Here is a 14,027-nt window from a genome sequence, read left to right on the forward strand (position 1 = left end):
ATGTTTTTGTTAATAACGATGATTCCCAGGAAACAGAAACCGAGTAGAAGGTGTGGAGCAGAGGTGAAGGTCCTCTCTGAGTGTGTGCGTTTCTTTACATTTTAACAATCTCGTTTTACTTATGAGCAAGAATATTAAATGAAATAAAAAGCCGTCCCTCACCAATTTTTTGGTTCAGTTTTGTCAACCAAATTTAAATGGTCTCTGTACCCTTCGTCGTTAGTTTCTGAGTGCACATGTGGACACAGGCTTAGTGTGTCCATGACGGTCACATCTTGGCTTCCTGGGCCGCGAGCGGCGGCTCCTGGCTGTGTGGGTGGCTTACAGCTCCCTTTCACTCCTCCGCGCGGGAGCCTTTCCGAAACGTTGCACTGTGTTTCACGTTCTCTGTTACGGCAGGCAAGAGGGTATGCGATGTGCTCTCACGGTCGCTCCAGGTCGCGGTCACGCCTGTCCCCCTTTTGTTTTTAATCGGTACGATAGAGTGGCCAGTCCCTGGCTCACCTCAGCACTCCCAGCTCAGTCCCAGGCACTGAGCCGAGGTTTTGTTCTGATCATCAGAACTTTATCAGCACCTGCACTCGCACGCGTGGGAAGCTTCTGAGGTGGCAGCCGAAAGGCAAATCTAAGCCTGGGGCGACCACGTTCTGTGTGTCCCGCGTCTCTGCCCGTAACGCGAGCGGGGACCGTGTGTGGGTGACCGCGTGCTCTTTCCTCTGGCCACCGCAGTGTTCAGATGCACAGCATCCCCGTGCTGCTGGAAGGCAGAGATGCCCTCGTGAGATCGCAGACCGGCTCAGGTCAGTCGTCGTCTAACTCCCGCCCTTCTCCCCGCGGTCCCCAGCCCTGGTCGTGCAGTAGCTGATGTAGTAGGGTGTCTGGTGGTGGCTGCTTTGTTTCGTTTGGGGCAGGGGAGGCCACGCTTGCCTTTGATTGGAGCCCTGAATTAGTTCAGAGTGAAAGGAAGGGGTCAATCGTCGGGGACACAGTCAGGAACGGTCAGGAAGTAGTCAGGTCCTGCTGTCACTCCTCAGCCTGTCCCCGGGCGTGGCCAGGTCTCTGCTACGGCCAGAGCTGCCCGTCCTCATTCCAGTGGGGGCTGGATATTTTCTGCTGGCGTTAACACGCAGTCTGACGTGAGCACACGCAGGTCAGATGCCGGTCCCTAGCTCAGATGTGGAACGCCGTTTTCGTGTGTTCCAAAACAGCCTGGACTTGCTTTGTGACCCCCTTGTGCCCTTCGTGGCTGGTCAGCTGTCCTCTTCTACCCCCAGGTCAGCCACTGTTCGGGGAGCTGGAAACCCAAAGGTTTTGTCACCCCATCTTCCTCCTTGGTCTTCAGAGGCGGGGGCGGGGTTTGGACTGGCTCCTAACCGTGTCACCACAGAGGACGTTTATTTAGCCACCGAGCTCATTTCACAAGTTGAGATGACTTCAGAGGAGATGCTGTCAATGAGGCAGTCCACAGGTTGACTTGTGTGTCATTTGGAAAAGTGTCACTGTCTCCCCTGTCGGCTGGATAAAGGAGCCGGCTGCAGGTCATTTAGAAGTAGCACTGAATTAGGGGTGTGGCAGACAGGTGGCTTCCGTTTCCACCTCTCCTGGGTGTGTGACGTGCACTCTTCCTGTCCCCAGATTCAGTATGACCCAAAGGTAGCAGAGCTTGTTTCCTTTACTGTCGTGGCTTTCCTCACGTCTGACGGGTCTCTGATTTTAATTGCTTTTGTATTTTTTAAAAAGGTAAAACTCTTGCCTATTGCATCCCTGTGGTCCAGTCCCTTCAAGCAATGAAAACGAAAATACAGGTGAGTGGAAAGTGCCTTTTCCTGTTATCCATCGAGCTTCAGAAACCATCAGCCTGAACTGCAGCAGTGACTCGGGGCTGATAGAGTCGTTTTCACTTAGCGTTGTTTCCTCTCCTCTTTTTAATTCATTTATCACATGACCCCATTGCCTCTAAAGCCTGCGCCCAGAGTAACTGACACATACATTTCACGGTCATCACCGTGAATCTGACAGGGACAGTGTAAGATGCTCCCCGTGTGACGTCGTGCCCGATGCTTTGCCTGTGCAATCCTCTTGAATCTTGAACTGCCTCGGCCACACCGAGTTGTAGGTGTCGCTGTTACCGGAGTTTACAAAAAAAAAAGGAGGCTGCGGGAAGTTCAGTAGCTCCCTGAGGCCGAGTGCTGAGTCCCGGGGACTGGGTCTCCACCTCAGTTCTCTGTGGCACCAGAGACAAAGCTCTTCTGACTAAGAAGGGTGAACGTTACCTTTAAAGCAGCGGTTTACCACGAACAGCAGATGCGAAAACAAGCACCCAATTAACTCAGTTTGATGATTGGCCGCCTTGTTTGTAGCATTTCCTGGAATGTGTCTTTAGTTGTGAAACCCATTTATTTATTTATTTTGTTCGTTTGAAACACAGTTAGTTAGTACCTGGGCCGTAGGGGCCACTGCTGCGTTCCTTGGGCTCCCTGGGAGGCCAGTTGACTACCGCGTTGCGTAGGCGTGGATGTCATCTCAGAACCAGCCCAGAATCCCACCAGTGCAGCCTCGGGCAGCCTCAGTCGAGGGGAACTGGTGAGGTCCGAGATAGGAAGTGCGGTGGATGCGCAGACAGGTGCGGAAAGCTAACGGGTTCCTTTTTTCCTGCGTCTAGGCATGCAGAAGTAGACGCGTATCGAGCCCACCTGATATTTGAGTGACAGGATAAATGATACTGTTGAGTTAGGCTAAAACAAATGTCCACCAGTCCGAACTAGTAGGAAGAAATTATTTAACAAATAAGTAAATGGGCGAAGGAAGCCTTTCCTTGTAGCAGAATTCCAAAGGGTAAATATAGAAGCGATGGAACTAGACTGTCACCGTGTCGCAGCTGCCACAGTCGTGTTTCAGGCAAGAAGCATCAGGGATGCTAAAACGAGTGGGTAAAAGTGATGACAGTGGGGCGTTTACGTAGCCTCACAGCATCTCCCCGCAAGAGCCTTCTCAGTCACCAAAGGAAAACAGTAACTTTACAGAGGGAAGCCCGGTGTCTCCTCCGTAAGCAGGTGAGCAGAGCTGGCTGTCACCAGTGCTGTGGCGCGTCGACCTCACGTGTCTCCTGCAAGTTTCATGGAGGACGCAATGTCGCTTCTGGTTGGTTGGTTTTGTTGTTTTTGTTTGGCCAAAGATGCATGACCTGACTTTAATCATAAACAAACATCAGACAAACCCAAATCGAGAAGGGACATTCTACACAGCCATTGGCCAGGACTCTGCCAAAGTATTAAGGCCACAAAAGACAAGTACCAAAGGACTAGCCCCAGATTAAAAGAGACAAAGGGGTCATGACAGCTAAGTGCAATACACGGTCCCGAATTGGATCCTCGTCTGGAAAAAAGATGTGACTAGGTCAGTTAATGCAATTCGAATAAGGCCTGTAGATTAATTAATGGTATCGAATCAGTGTCAGTTTCGTGGTTCTGATCATTGTACTGTGATTTTGAGAATTGATAAGGAATCTGGAAGAAGGGTTTAAGGGAGTTCTTTGTACTATTTGTGCAATTTTTTTTGTAAATCTAAAATTATTTCAAAATGAATAAGTTTAAATTTTATTTTAACTTTATTTAAAAATTTTTAAATAGGTAGAATAGGAATTCTACACAATCATCCAAATGATGGAACTTTAGCCATTAAACGTGGTATGTTTTTCAATTAATATTTGTGAGCTTGAGTGTTCTTGCCATGTTAATTGAAAAAAGGCAGGTTACAAATCAGCATGTGTAATTCTGTTGTTTCACAAATGATAATCCGGGTGTATGTCTGCACATAAAAAGATGAGAAAGACACTTACTAAACTTAATATTGGTTTTGCCTGAAATGGATAAGTGAGAATTTTATTTCCTAAAGGTGACCGAGTTTTTCTTTCCACTGGGCACTTGACAGTGAATTCATACAGAGGGCTGACTTAGCAGTGATACTTAGTACACAGAGAAGAAATGTAAGTTATTGCAACAATGTAGTGGCGTCTCATGCATTCGTGTACTCCAGGAGAACTCCCTGCTAGTAGAGCGTTGTATTTCATACGGAATTGTAGGGTTCGAGAATATCTGGGCTATGGTGGGCCCACAGTACTAGCCCACTGTCTCACTTCATAGATCTGTGAACCGAGGACAGCAGAGGTTAGGTCACATTCCCAAGGTGGATGGCGTGTGGGCAGCTCTGTCTCTGTCCTGGGTCTGAGGGTGGCTTCTGACAAACCATTTCAGCCCTGTCCCTCATTGACTTCGCCTGTGGCATGGGGCTAAGAGCGGTGCCTTTCTCCTGGGGTGAGGATTAAGTGAGCTCAATGCACGGGTTTCTGGCACCTGGTACTACAACCTACTCATTCGTTGTGTTAGCTGTCATCATCATCAGCGTGGTCCTGTGGCTGGTTTAGAGGCCCGTGATTCGATTTGCTTATAGTCAGAATCATTAACAAGCCATATAGTTTTTCATTCGCTCAAAAATTTTTTAATATCTGTAACAGCTCATTCTATTCGAGACTGAAATATTCTGTAGAAAGTTTTCCAAGCCCAAATTTAATTCACTTATTTCAAGTAATATTCAGTACAGACCCTTGGAGTTCATCGTAAAATGATTTGACCTGTAAAAAACATATCTGGAGGGAGCAGCAAATTCAAGGCACCTGACAGAGCCTTAAATTACTCAGGCGACGGAGTGAGAATGGGCGGCTTTTCTGTGTTTTCGCTCTCAGTCATTTTGGCTCTGATATTTTTTAACATCACATCCCTCCTTCTCCACTCGCTTCTGCCCTGCGAGGAATCGATTTTTCTTTCTTCTTCTCTGTGTCGTTGCACCTTTTGAAACGTCAGAATCTCCTACCGTCGCGCTGCGGCACGTCGGGGCCCTTGTCCTAACACGTTTACCGTTCCTGGCCTGGGCGTCGGCAATCTCGCAGAGTCGGTGTCGGGCGCAGATGGCTCTAGTTTGAATTCCACATCCTTTTCTCCTGTGGGTAAAACGTGTCCTCTGCAAAACACGAAAACCATACTTGTGATTAAATTTGCTCTGAAATCTGTGCTCAGCTCCTGCACTTATAGTGTTTTGATTCATTCACTGTCTGCGACCACTTGTAAGGTGCCAGGCACCATTGATTCTGGGGCCTTCACTTCATTAGATTACTTCGTCTTCTATTATTATCATTACTATCATATTTAGATATTCCGTGCACGGTAAAAAAAAAAAAATTTGGAGCGCCAAAAAATAGATCGTGTCATTTCAACACCCTATTCTCCCGAGTGGGACAGCACTCCTATCAGGTGCAGTGGTCTTTGTCACCAGTCTCTTGTATGTTCTCCTAAGGGTATTCTTTGCACATAAAGCCTACACGAGTACGCATAGTTCCTCCGCTCCTTTGATTGGCGTTTTTGTTTGTTTCGTTGGATGCATAAATGGTTGCTTGTTTGCCTGATGTTCTGTGCCTCGCTTTTGTTCACTTAGTGTTTTGGGGAGAGTTTCTTATCAGTAAATACCTCGTCTAGCTGCCTTGTTTTTTAATAGCTGCCTAATAGTCCGTTGTGTGCGTGTACCATAGATGATCGAATCATCCCTCATTGGTAGAATTTACATTTGGTTCAACATCGTGCTGCAAACGGACTATTAAGGACACTTTCCGGAAAATGCTTTACAACTTCTTTACGCACACGTGTGAGCGTATTTTTTAGAGAAAGTCCTGTATGTGGAATTTGCTTTTTTATTTGATAATGTCAAAATTGACCTTTCAGGGAGTCAGACCAGCGGCGCTGTCACAACAGCGTGCGAGCCCTCCTGTTCGCCTGAGCCTTTATCAAAGCTGTCCGCTGTTCCACTTTGCTCCTTTGACGGGGGATTAGTGTAGTATGTTTCAATTTCAGCTTCTCTTAGGAATAAGTTTGAAACCTTTTCACACGTGTAAGAGCCATATTTTGAATTCTTATGTCCATAAATTGGCTGCTTGTGCCCTTCTACATTTTTTCGGGTTGTCGATCCTTTATATTTTTATTTTTAATTGAATTATAGACCTTCCTAATAAGCTAGAGAAATCAGCCCCTTTCCTTAGGTATGGCGTATTTTTTTCCCCACATTGTTATTCGATTCTTGATTTAGTTTAGGTATTATTTTTTTTATTCTGAAATTTAAAATTTTTCTGGCAAAATTGATCAGTGTTTTAATTTTTGAGTTTTATGTCATCTATAAAAAGGGCAACTTAGTTTCAACTTTGTTTTTCTAACAATTTTTTTCTAAAAGGACTTTCGAATAATCCTTCTTGTCCTTCCTACTACAAAATGCCCCTTATCATATTTCCTACATTTCTGTATGTATTTAACTCTATTCTAGGCTCTATTAGCTATTTTAATCTTTGGTGCTAGTATCAATTTTTTTCAACTACTGTAGCTTTAAATTGTTTTAACATCTGATGTTTTTCAGAAATGTCTTGGTTATTTTTCCATGTGAACTTTGTAATCAGCTTATCTGGATATGTATTATTTCCTATATGCATCTATGTATTTATATACTTACATGCATTTTTGTGGCATTTTCGTGGCATTTTGTGGAAATTGCATTGCACTTACAGATTGATTTAGGGAGAATTAGCTTGTATATAATATTGAGTCTTCTTATTCAAGAACAGGACATATCTTTTCATTTATTCAAATTTTTTATGCTCCTCAGGATTTTAAAATTCTCATCATATAGATTTTGTCCATTTTTTTATTAAGCTTATTCTTGTTATCTTTTTTGTTGCTATTACAAGTGTGATTTTTTTCCCTTTGTATTTTCTCACTTTCCATGTTTAAAGGCAATTGATTTTTATATGTTAATTTTACATTCAGCTAGACGACTGAATTGTCTTTGGTAATAGATTTTCAAGTGGTTTTTTTTAAGATTTTTTTTTTTAGGATAAAATATCATCCGCTAATGTTGACAGTTTTACCTCCTGCTCTCCAGATTTATACACGTTTCGTTCTCTTGTCTGATCGTGTGGGCCAGAACCCCTAGAACAAGTTTCCATAACGATAAGCGTAATTGGCATTTGCGTCCCTTTCTTCATCGAGACCAGCTGTGATATTTTTTGCAAGTGGCCACTGTTAAGTTCCGGTCACCTGGACTCCCGTTGTAATTCTGTTGTTTCACAAATGATAATCCGGGTGTATGTCTGCACATAAAAAGATGAGAAAGACACTTACTAAACTTAATATTGGTTTTGCCTGAAATGGATAAGTGAGAATTTTATTTCCTAAAGGTGACCGAGTTTTTCTTTCCACTGGGCACTTGACAGTGAATTCATACAGAGGGCTTACTTAGCAGTGATACTTAGTACACAGAGAAGAAATGTAAGTTATTGCAACAATGTAGTGGCGTCTCATGCATTCGTGTACTCCAGGAGAACTCCCTGCTAGTAGAGCGTTGTATTTCATACGGAATTGTAGGGTTCGAGAATATCTGGGCTATGGTGGGCCCACAGTACTAGCCCACTGTCTCACTTCATAGATCTGTGAACCGAGGACAGCAGAGGTTAGGTCACATTCCCAAGGTGGATGGCGTGTGGGCAGCTCTGTCTCTGTCCTGGGTCTGAGGGTGGCTTCTGACAAACCATTTCAGCCCTGTCCCTCATTGACTTCGCCTGTGGCATGGGGCTAAGAGCGGTGCCTTTCTCCTGGGGTGAGGATTAAGTGAGCTCAATGCACGGGTTTCTGGCACCTGGTACTACAACCTACTCATTCATTGTGTTAGCTGTCATCGTCATCAGCGTGGTCCTGTGGCTGGTTTAGAGGCCCGTGATTCGATTTGCTTATAGTCAGAATCATTAACAAGCCATATAGTTTTTCATTCGCTCAAAAATTTTTTAATATCTGTAACAGCTCATTCTATTCGAGACTGAAATATTCTGTAGAAAGTTTTCCAAGCCCAAATTTAATTCACTTATTTCAAGTAATATTCAGTACAGACCCTTGGAGTTCATCGTAAAATGATTTGACCTGTAAAAAACATATCTGGAGGGAGCAGCAAATTCAAGGCACCTGACAGAGCCTTAAATTACTCAGGCTACGGAGTGAGAATGGGCGGCTTTTCTGTGTTTTCGCTCTCAGTCATTTTGGCTCTGATATTTTTTAACATCACATCCCTCCTTCTCCACTCGCTTCTGCCCTGCGAGGAATCGATTTTTCTTTCTTCTTCTCTGTGTCGTTGCACCTTTTGAAACGTCAGAATCTCCTACCGTCGCGCTGCGGCACGTCGGGGCCCTTGTCCTAACACGTTTACCGTTCCTGGCCTGGGCGTCGGCAATCTCGCGGAGTCGGTGTCGGGCGCAGATGGCTCTAGTTTGAATTCCACATCCTTTTCTCCTGTGGGTAAAACGTGTCCTCTGCAAAACACGAAAACCATACTTGTGATTAAATTTGCTCTGAAATCTGTGCTCAGCTCCTGCACTTATAGTGTTTTGATTCATTCACTGTCTGCGACCACTTGTAAGGTGCCAGGCACCATTGATTCTGGGGCCTTCACTTCATTAGATTACTTTGTCTTCTATTATTATCATTACTATTATATTTAGATATTCCGTGCACGGTAAAAAAAAAAAAAAAAAAATTTGGAGCGCCAAAAAATAGATCGTGTCATTTCAACACCCTATTCTCCCGAGTGGGACAGCGCTCCTATCAGGTGCAGTGGTCTTTGTCACCAGTCTCTTGTATGTTCTCCTAAGGGTATTCTTTGCACATAAAGCCTACACGAGTACGCATAGTTCCTCCGCTCCTTTGATTGGCATTTTGTTTGTTTCGTTGGATGCACAAATGGTTGCTTGTTTGCCTGATGTTCTGTGCCTCGCTTTTGTTCACTTAGTGTTTTGGGGAGAGTTTCTTATCAGTAAGTACCTCGTCTAGCTGCCTTGTTTTTTAATAGCTGCCTAATAGTCCATTGTGTGAGTGTACCATAGATGATCGAATCATCCCTCATTGGTAGAATTTACATTTGGTTCAACATCGTGCTGCAAACGGACTTTTAAGGACACTTTCCGGAAAATGCTTTACAACTTCTTTACGCACACGTGTGAGCGTATCTTTTAGAGAAAGTCCTGTACGTGGAATTTGCTTTTTTATTTGATAATGTCAAAATTGACCTTTCAGGGAGTCAGACCAGCGGCACTGTCACAACAGCGTGCGAGCCCTCCTGTTCGCCTGAGCCTTTATCAAAGCTGTCCGCTGTTCCACTTTGCTCCTTTGACGGGGGATTAGTGTAGTATGTTTCAATTTCAGCTTCTCTTAGGAATAAGTTTGAAACCTTTTCACACGTGTAAGAGCCATATTTTGAATTCTTATGTCCATAAATTGGCTGCTTGTGCCCTTCTACATTTTTTCGGGTTGTCGATCCTTTATATTTTTATTTTTAATTGAATTATAGACCTTCCTAATAAGCTAGAGAAATCAGCCCCTTTCCTTAGGTATGGCGTATTTTTTTTCCCCACATTGTTATTCGATTCTTGATTTAGTTTAGGTATTATTTTTTTTATTCTGAAATTTAAAATTTTTCTGGCAAAATTGATCAGTGTTTTAATTTTTGAGTTTTATGTCATCTATAAAAAGGGCAACTTAGTTTCAACTTTGTTTTTCTAACAATTTTTTTCTAAAAGGACTTTCGAATAATCCTTCTTGTCCTTCCTACTACAAAATGCCCCTTATCATATTTCCTACATTTCTGTATGTATTTAACTCTATTCTAGGCTCTATTAGCTATTTTAATCTTTGGTGCTAGTATCAATTTTTTTCAACTACTGTAGCTTTAAATTGTTTTAACATCTGATGTTTTTCAGAAATGTCTTGGTTATTTTTCCATGTGAACTTTGTAATCAGCTTATCTGGATATGTATTATTTCCTATATGCATCTATGTATTTATATACTTACATGCATTTTTGTGGCATTTTCGTGGCATTTTGTGGAAATTGCATTGCACTTACAGATTGATTTAGGGAGAATTAGCTTGTATATAATATTGAGTCTTCTTATTCAAGAACAGGACATATCTTTTCATTTATTCAAATTTTTTATGCTCCTCAGGATTTTAAAATTCTCATCATATAGATTTTGTCCATTTTTTTATTAAGCTTATTCTTGTTATCTTTTTTGTTGCTATTACAAGTGTGATTTTTTTCCCTTTTTATTTTCTCACTTTCCATGTTTAAAGGCAATTGATTTTTATATGTTAATTTTACATTCAGCTAGACGACTGAATTGTTTTTGGTAATAGATTTTCAAGTGGTTTTTTTTAAGATTTTTTTTTTTAGGATAAAATATCATCCGCTAATGTTGACAGTTTTACCTCCTGCTCTCCAGATTTATACGCGTTTCGTTCTCTTGTCTGATCGTGTGGGCCAGAACCCCTAGAACAAGTTTCCATAACGATAAGCGTAATTGGCATTTGCGTCCCTTTCTTCATCGAGACCAGCTGTGATATTTTGCAAGTGGCCACCGTTAAGTTCCGGTCACCTGGACTCCCGTGACCTTGGTTCATGGCGTTTTTCCCCTTCTCTGTCAACAGCGCAGTGACGGTCCCTATGCTCTGGTGCTGGTGCCCACGAGAGAGGTAAGCAGCCTCCCGTCTGGGAGGAGTCTGGAGCCAGGATTCTCAGTGGTACTGTACTCTGTTGGATTTGTCAGTGGCTCTACCATTTTTCTTTCTGCTGCACAAACGAACGTGCCCTTGCCCGGGAACTGCCCTTCTGGTTCCTGACCGGAAAAATTCAAGTACTCTGAAAATCATAAAGTAGGGAAAAGCATTTCCCTGTTACCTCAAAACTAACACTATACATTTCTGTCTTTTGAAAAGAAATTTAAATGACCAGATTTTTGTACTTTGTCCCCAACTGAATTCAAAAATAAAAGCAGTCAGCACTAACATTGAAAAATCTTTTTAGAAAGCTACTGGGCCAGAAATTTTACTTGTTCCTGAAAGGTAGGCTTCTTGGTATTCTTCTTCTTTTTTGGTAGAAAGTCTTTTTCGTCTGATCCGTTTTATTTGTCCACAGAGGCAATTTTAGGCTAGGGCATCTGCTTTGTGTATCAGACGCTAAACACTCTTCGCAGAGAGCTGGTCCAGGAGATGGAAGTCTCCGCTCCGCCTTTTGCGCAGCCTGCAGTGCCCTCTCTCAGCTCCGCCCAGCGAAGGAGCAGACGTGGAGCTGTTTCCGTCTTTAAGGCAGCAGACGACTCCTTCCCTGGAACCCTAAGCCTGTGGGAATCCAGTACGCATCCTGCAGAAAGGGACGTGCGGAGGCTTTTCGATGGTTGTTAATGGTTACAACCCGCCTTCGTTTTCACGTTCCCTGGTTTCCACTGGGCTTTTTCATGTTTCTTTCCTTTAATAAACTTGGGGGGTGGCCCTCCCTCAGTCTTGGGCTGCTGCTCTGCCCTGGCATAGTCTCAGGATATAGTCGTGTCACCCGTAAAATCCCCAAAGGCTGGCCTGTTGCACCCCTGTCCTAGTTTACTCCTTCGTACCTATTACAGTCTTTCTCTGTCTAGAGAGAGCTGAATTCAGGTCGGCTCCATTTCGTTTTGTTTTTTTTTCCCCCATCTTTGTGCCCAGAGCCTTGTAGTCTCCGTGTGGCGCTCTGGGGATTTGAGCCAGCAGAGGGAGCACAAAACACTATTTTCACATGCATCCAGGAAATAGATGTGATGTTTCTACCCACATTCTACAAACTGACAGGTTTCAGAGTCAATCTAAGGGCAAGGTATATTTTTTGAGTTGATTCTGCAACAGGATTTTTATTTCCTTAAATCTTAACTTGAGGTCCACGTTCGGATCCTAATCGCTGTACGTTGTCTAAATTTTTTTTAAAAAAGAAGGGACCTTGCTCATTATCTGTAACTTTTTGATATTTACAGCTGGCTCTACAAAGCTTTGACATCTTCCAGAAACTTCTCAAGGTAAGGCCAGCCATGAGTTCAGTTTTATCTTTTTTTCCTGATCTTTTGAGGAAAGAGAAAAGAGTATTTTCGAAGAGCGAGGCATTGTGCCGATGTCCTCCTGTCCCCCGGCCGTCTGTGCTCTCCCCAGGTGCAGCCTGGTTTTTACTAATCCAAACCTTACTAACCACCTGTTTCCAGCTTAGCAAGATTAGTAGCGTTTCCTGGTGCGTAAAGGTTCATTATAATCTATTCATCTTAGTCACAGGCAAGCCACATCTAGACGTTCACAGGGACAGCAACCCTCGGTGGTCAACTGGAGAGCAACTTAAAATGCTGCGAGTAGGGTTTGTCAAAGAAGAAAGGGAAAGCATCAGAGCCCAAGGCGGCCAACCCACCGGATTAGAGCGAGTCAGTGAATTATATAAACGTCGCTTCGTGAATTATATAAACGTCCTAGCGCCATGCTGTACACCTGAAACTAATATAGAATAACATTGAATGCCAATTCTAATTGAGAAAAAAAGAATCTGTCCTTTCCTTTCATTAGGAGTGTGAGTGGGGAGGGTTGTGCTTGGGTTTTGTTTTAACCAAAAAGAGCAAAAGAAAAGCAGTAGACTTAAGCGCAATGCATTTGTAATTCAGGCTCCACCGAGACAGGCAGAGTTGCTACTTGAATCACTTAAAAAGCTCCTGTTTCTCTTAGAGTGTCGGAAGCCTGTTGTTTAGCTCTAATTTGAGTTACTGCTGCTAGTGACCACGGGCATGGCAATACCTAGGAGTCGTGTCTGCACAGTAACCTTACAGTGAGGAGCCTGAGCCCCCCTCCAGCTCCCGTGAGGAAGGGAGTTTGGAGTCAGTCTCTGTCTGCAGCAAGGGGCTTCGCGTTGACTGGTCTGTCTGTCTGCAGCCGTTCACTTGGATTGTGCCCGGAGTGCTCATGGGAGGCGAGAAGAGAAAATCGGAAAAAGCCAGGTAGGGGACGTTCGTTGTGGTGGATCCCTTCCTGAACCTGTCTGTCCTGCCTTCCTGTTCGGTAAGACTTGGTCCTTCCACACCTGGGGAGAGCCTCGTCCCAGACTCTGCTTCCTGCTCATGCATAAGGACAGACCGAGTCGGCAGGGAGCAGTCGCCTCCAGACGGCTGCTTTTAAAAATAGGGACGAACCTGCATGGGGCTCCTTTCTTACGTGGGCGTCGCCTTCTTAATTAACTCCCCGCCAGTACCTGCAGTCCTCCCCGGTTTAGTGTACAGCCCCCTCGGTGGCTCCCTTGTGGGAGGTTCCTTGGGAGTTTGGGGATTTCTTGGTTTACACAAAAACAAGATCATAAGCTTACATAATTCTTTGCATCTGGCTTTTTACATCTCAAAACATCGATTCCTAATTCTACTTTAAAGCTGGTAACGGGTGTCCGTAGAACATTGTTGCAACAAGTGAATCCCAAATTGTCTGCATTCTTTTTAAACCATTTTTATTGAATTATAGCTTAATGCATAGTAGTAACACCCAACTATGTTTGGTTTGTAACTAAAAAGTAAATATTAAACTCGAAAGATAAAAGTGTTGTTCAGGATTAGATTCAGCGGTAAACAGCAAAGGCGGCAAATAGCAGGAGCACAAACAACATGGAAGGTGTATTTTTCTTCCACATGTGAAAGAAGGCCGAGGTCGCCATCTAGGACTGGCATGGTGCTCCAGTGTCAGGACCCCGGCTCCTCCTGTCCTTATGTGCCACTAAGGGAGGCTTCCATTTTCAAGGTTACCTCACAGTCTTAGAAGGTTGCTGGAGATCCAGACATTACACCTAGTTTCCTTGCAGCAGGAACAAAGACAATCATACCTCCTCCCCGTGAAGGTGCCCGTGGGATTTGCATATATTCATTAGCCTTTTATCCTAATCCTAGAACGCAGGCCCATGATCATGCTTCACTGCAAGAGAAGCTGAAAAATACACTCAGCTAAAAATGGGAGACTTTTCTTACTATAGCATAATGGCATAAAGGATGTTTGGGTCGTCAGAAATTAGATTTATTCTACCTAGTCTATGAGGCAAAGCTAAGCCCATTATATGGAAGTTACGGTAAGAGCTCAGTA

At 43.7% G+C, this 14,027-nt stretch overlaps 1 protein-coding gene across 2 annotated transcripts in view; it reads left to right on the top strand.

Moving 5' to 3' along the window:
• The first annotated feature begins 671 nt into the window (after nucleotides 1-671).
• The window catches only part of DDX31 (DEAD-box helicase 31), a 63,595-nt gene continuing 50,239 nt past the window's right edge, over nucleotides 672-14,027 (top strand). For both annotated transcript variants that reach the window (XM_023536546.1, XM_023536547.1), the window contains exons 1-5: nucleotides 672-800; nucleotides 1,741-1,805; nucleotides 10,563-10,607; nucleotides 11,912-11,953; nucleotides 12,843-12,907. In XM_023536546.1, coding sequence (XP_023392314.1) covers nucleotides 737-800; nucleotides 1,741-1,805; nucleotides 10,563-10,607; nucleotides 11,912-11,953; nucleotides 12,843-12,907 — 281 coding nt within the window. In that variant the 5' untranslated portion in view covers nucleotides 672-736. The remainder of the gene's footprint in view (nucleotides 801-1,740; nucleotides 1,806-10,562; nucleotides 10,608-11,911; nucleotides 11,954-12,842; nucleotides 12,908-14,027) is intronic.

This window comes from Pteropus vampyrus, unplaced genomic scaffold, assembly GCF_000151845.1.
Source record: "Pteropus vampyrus isolate Shadow unplaced genomic scaffold, Pvam_2.0 Scaffold158, whole genome shotgun sequence".
Lineage (NCBI taxonomy): Eukaryota > Metazoa > Chordata > Mammalia > Chiroptera > Pteropodidae > Pteropus > Pteropus vampyrus.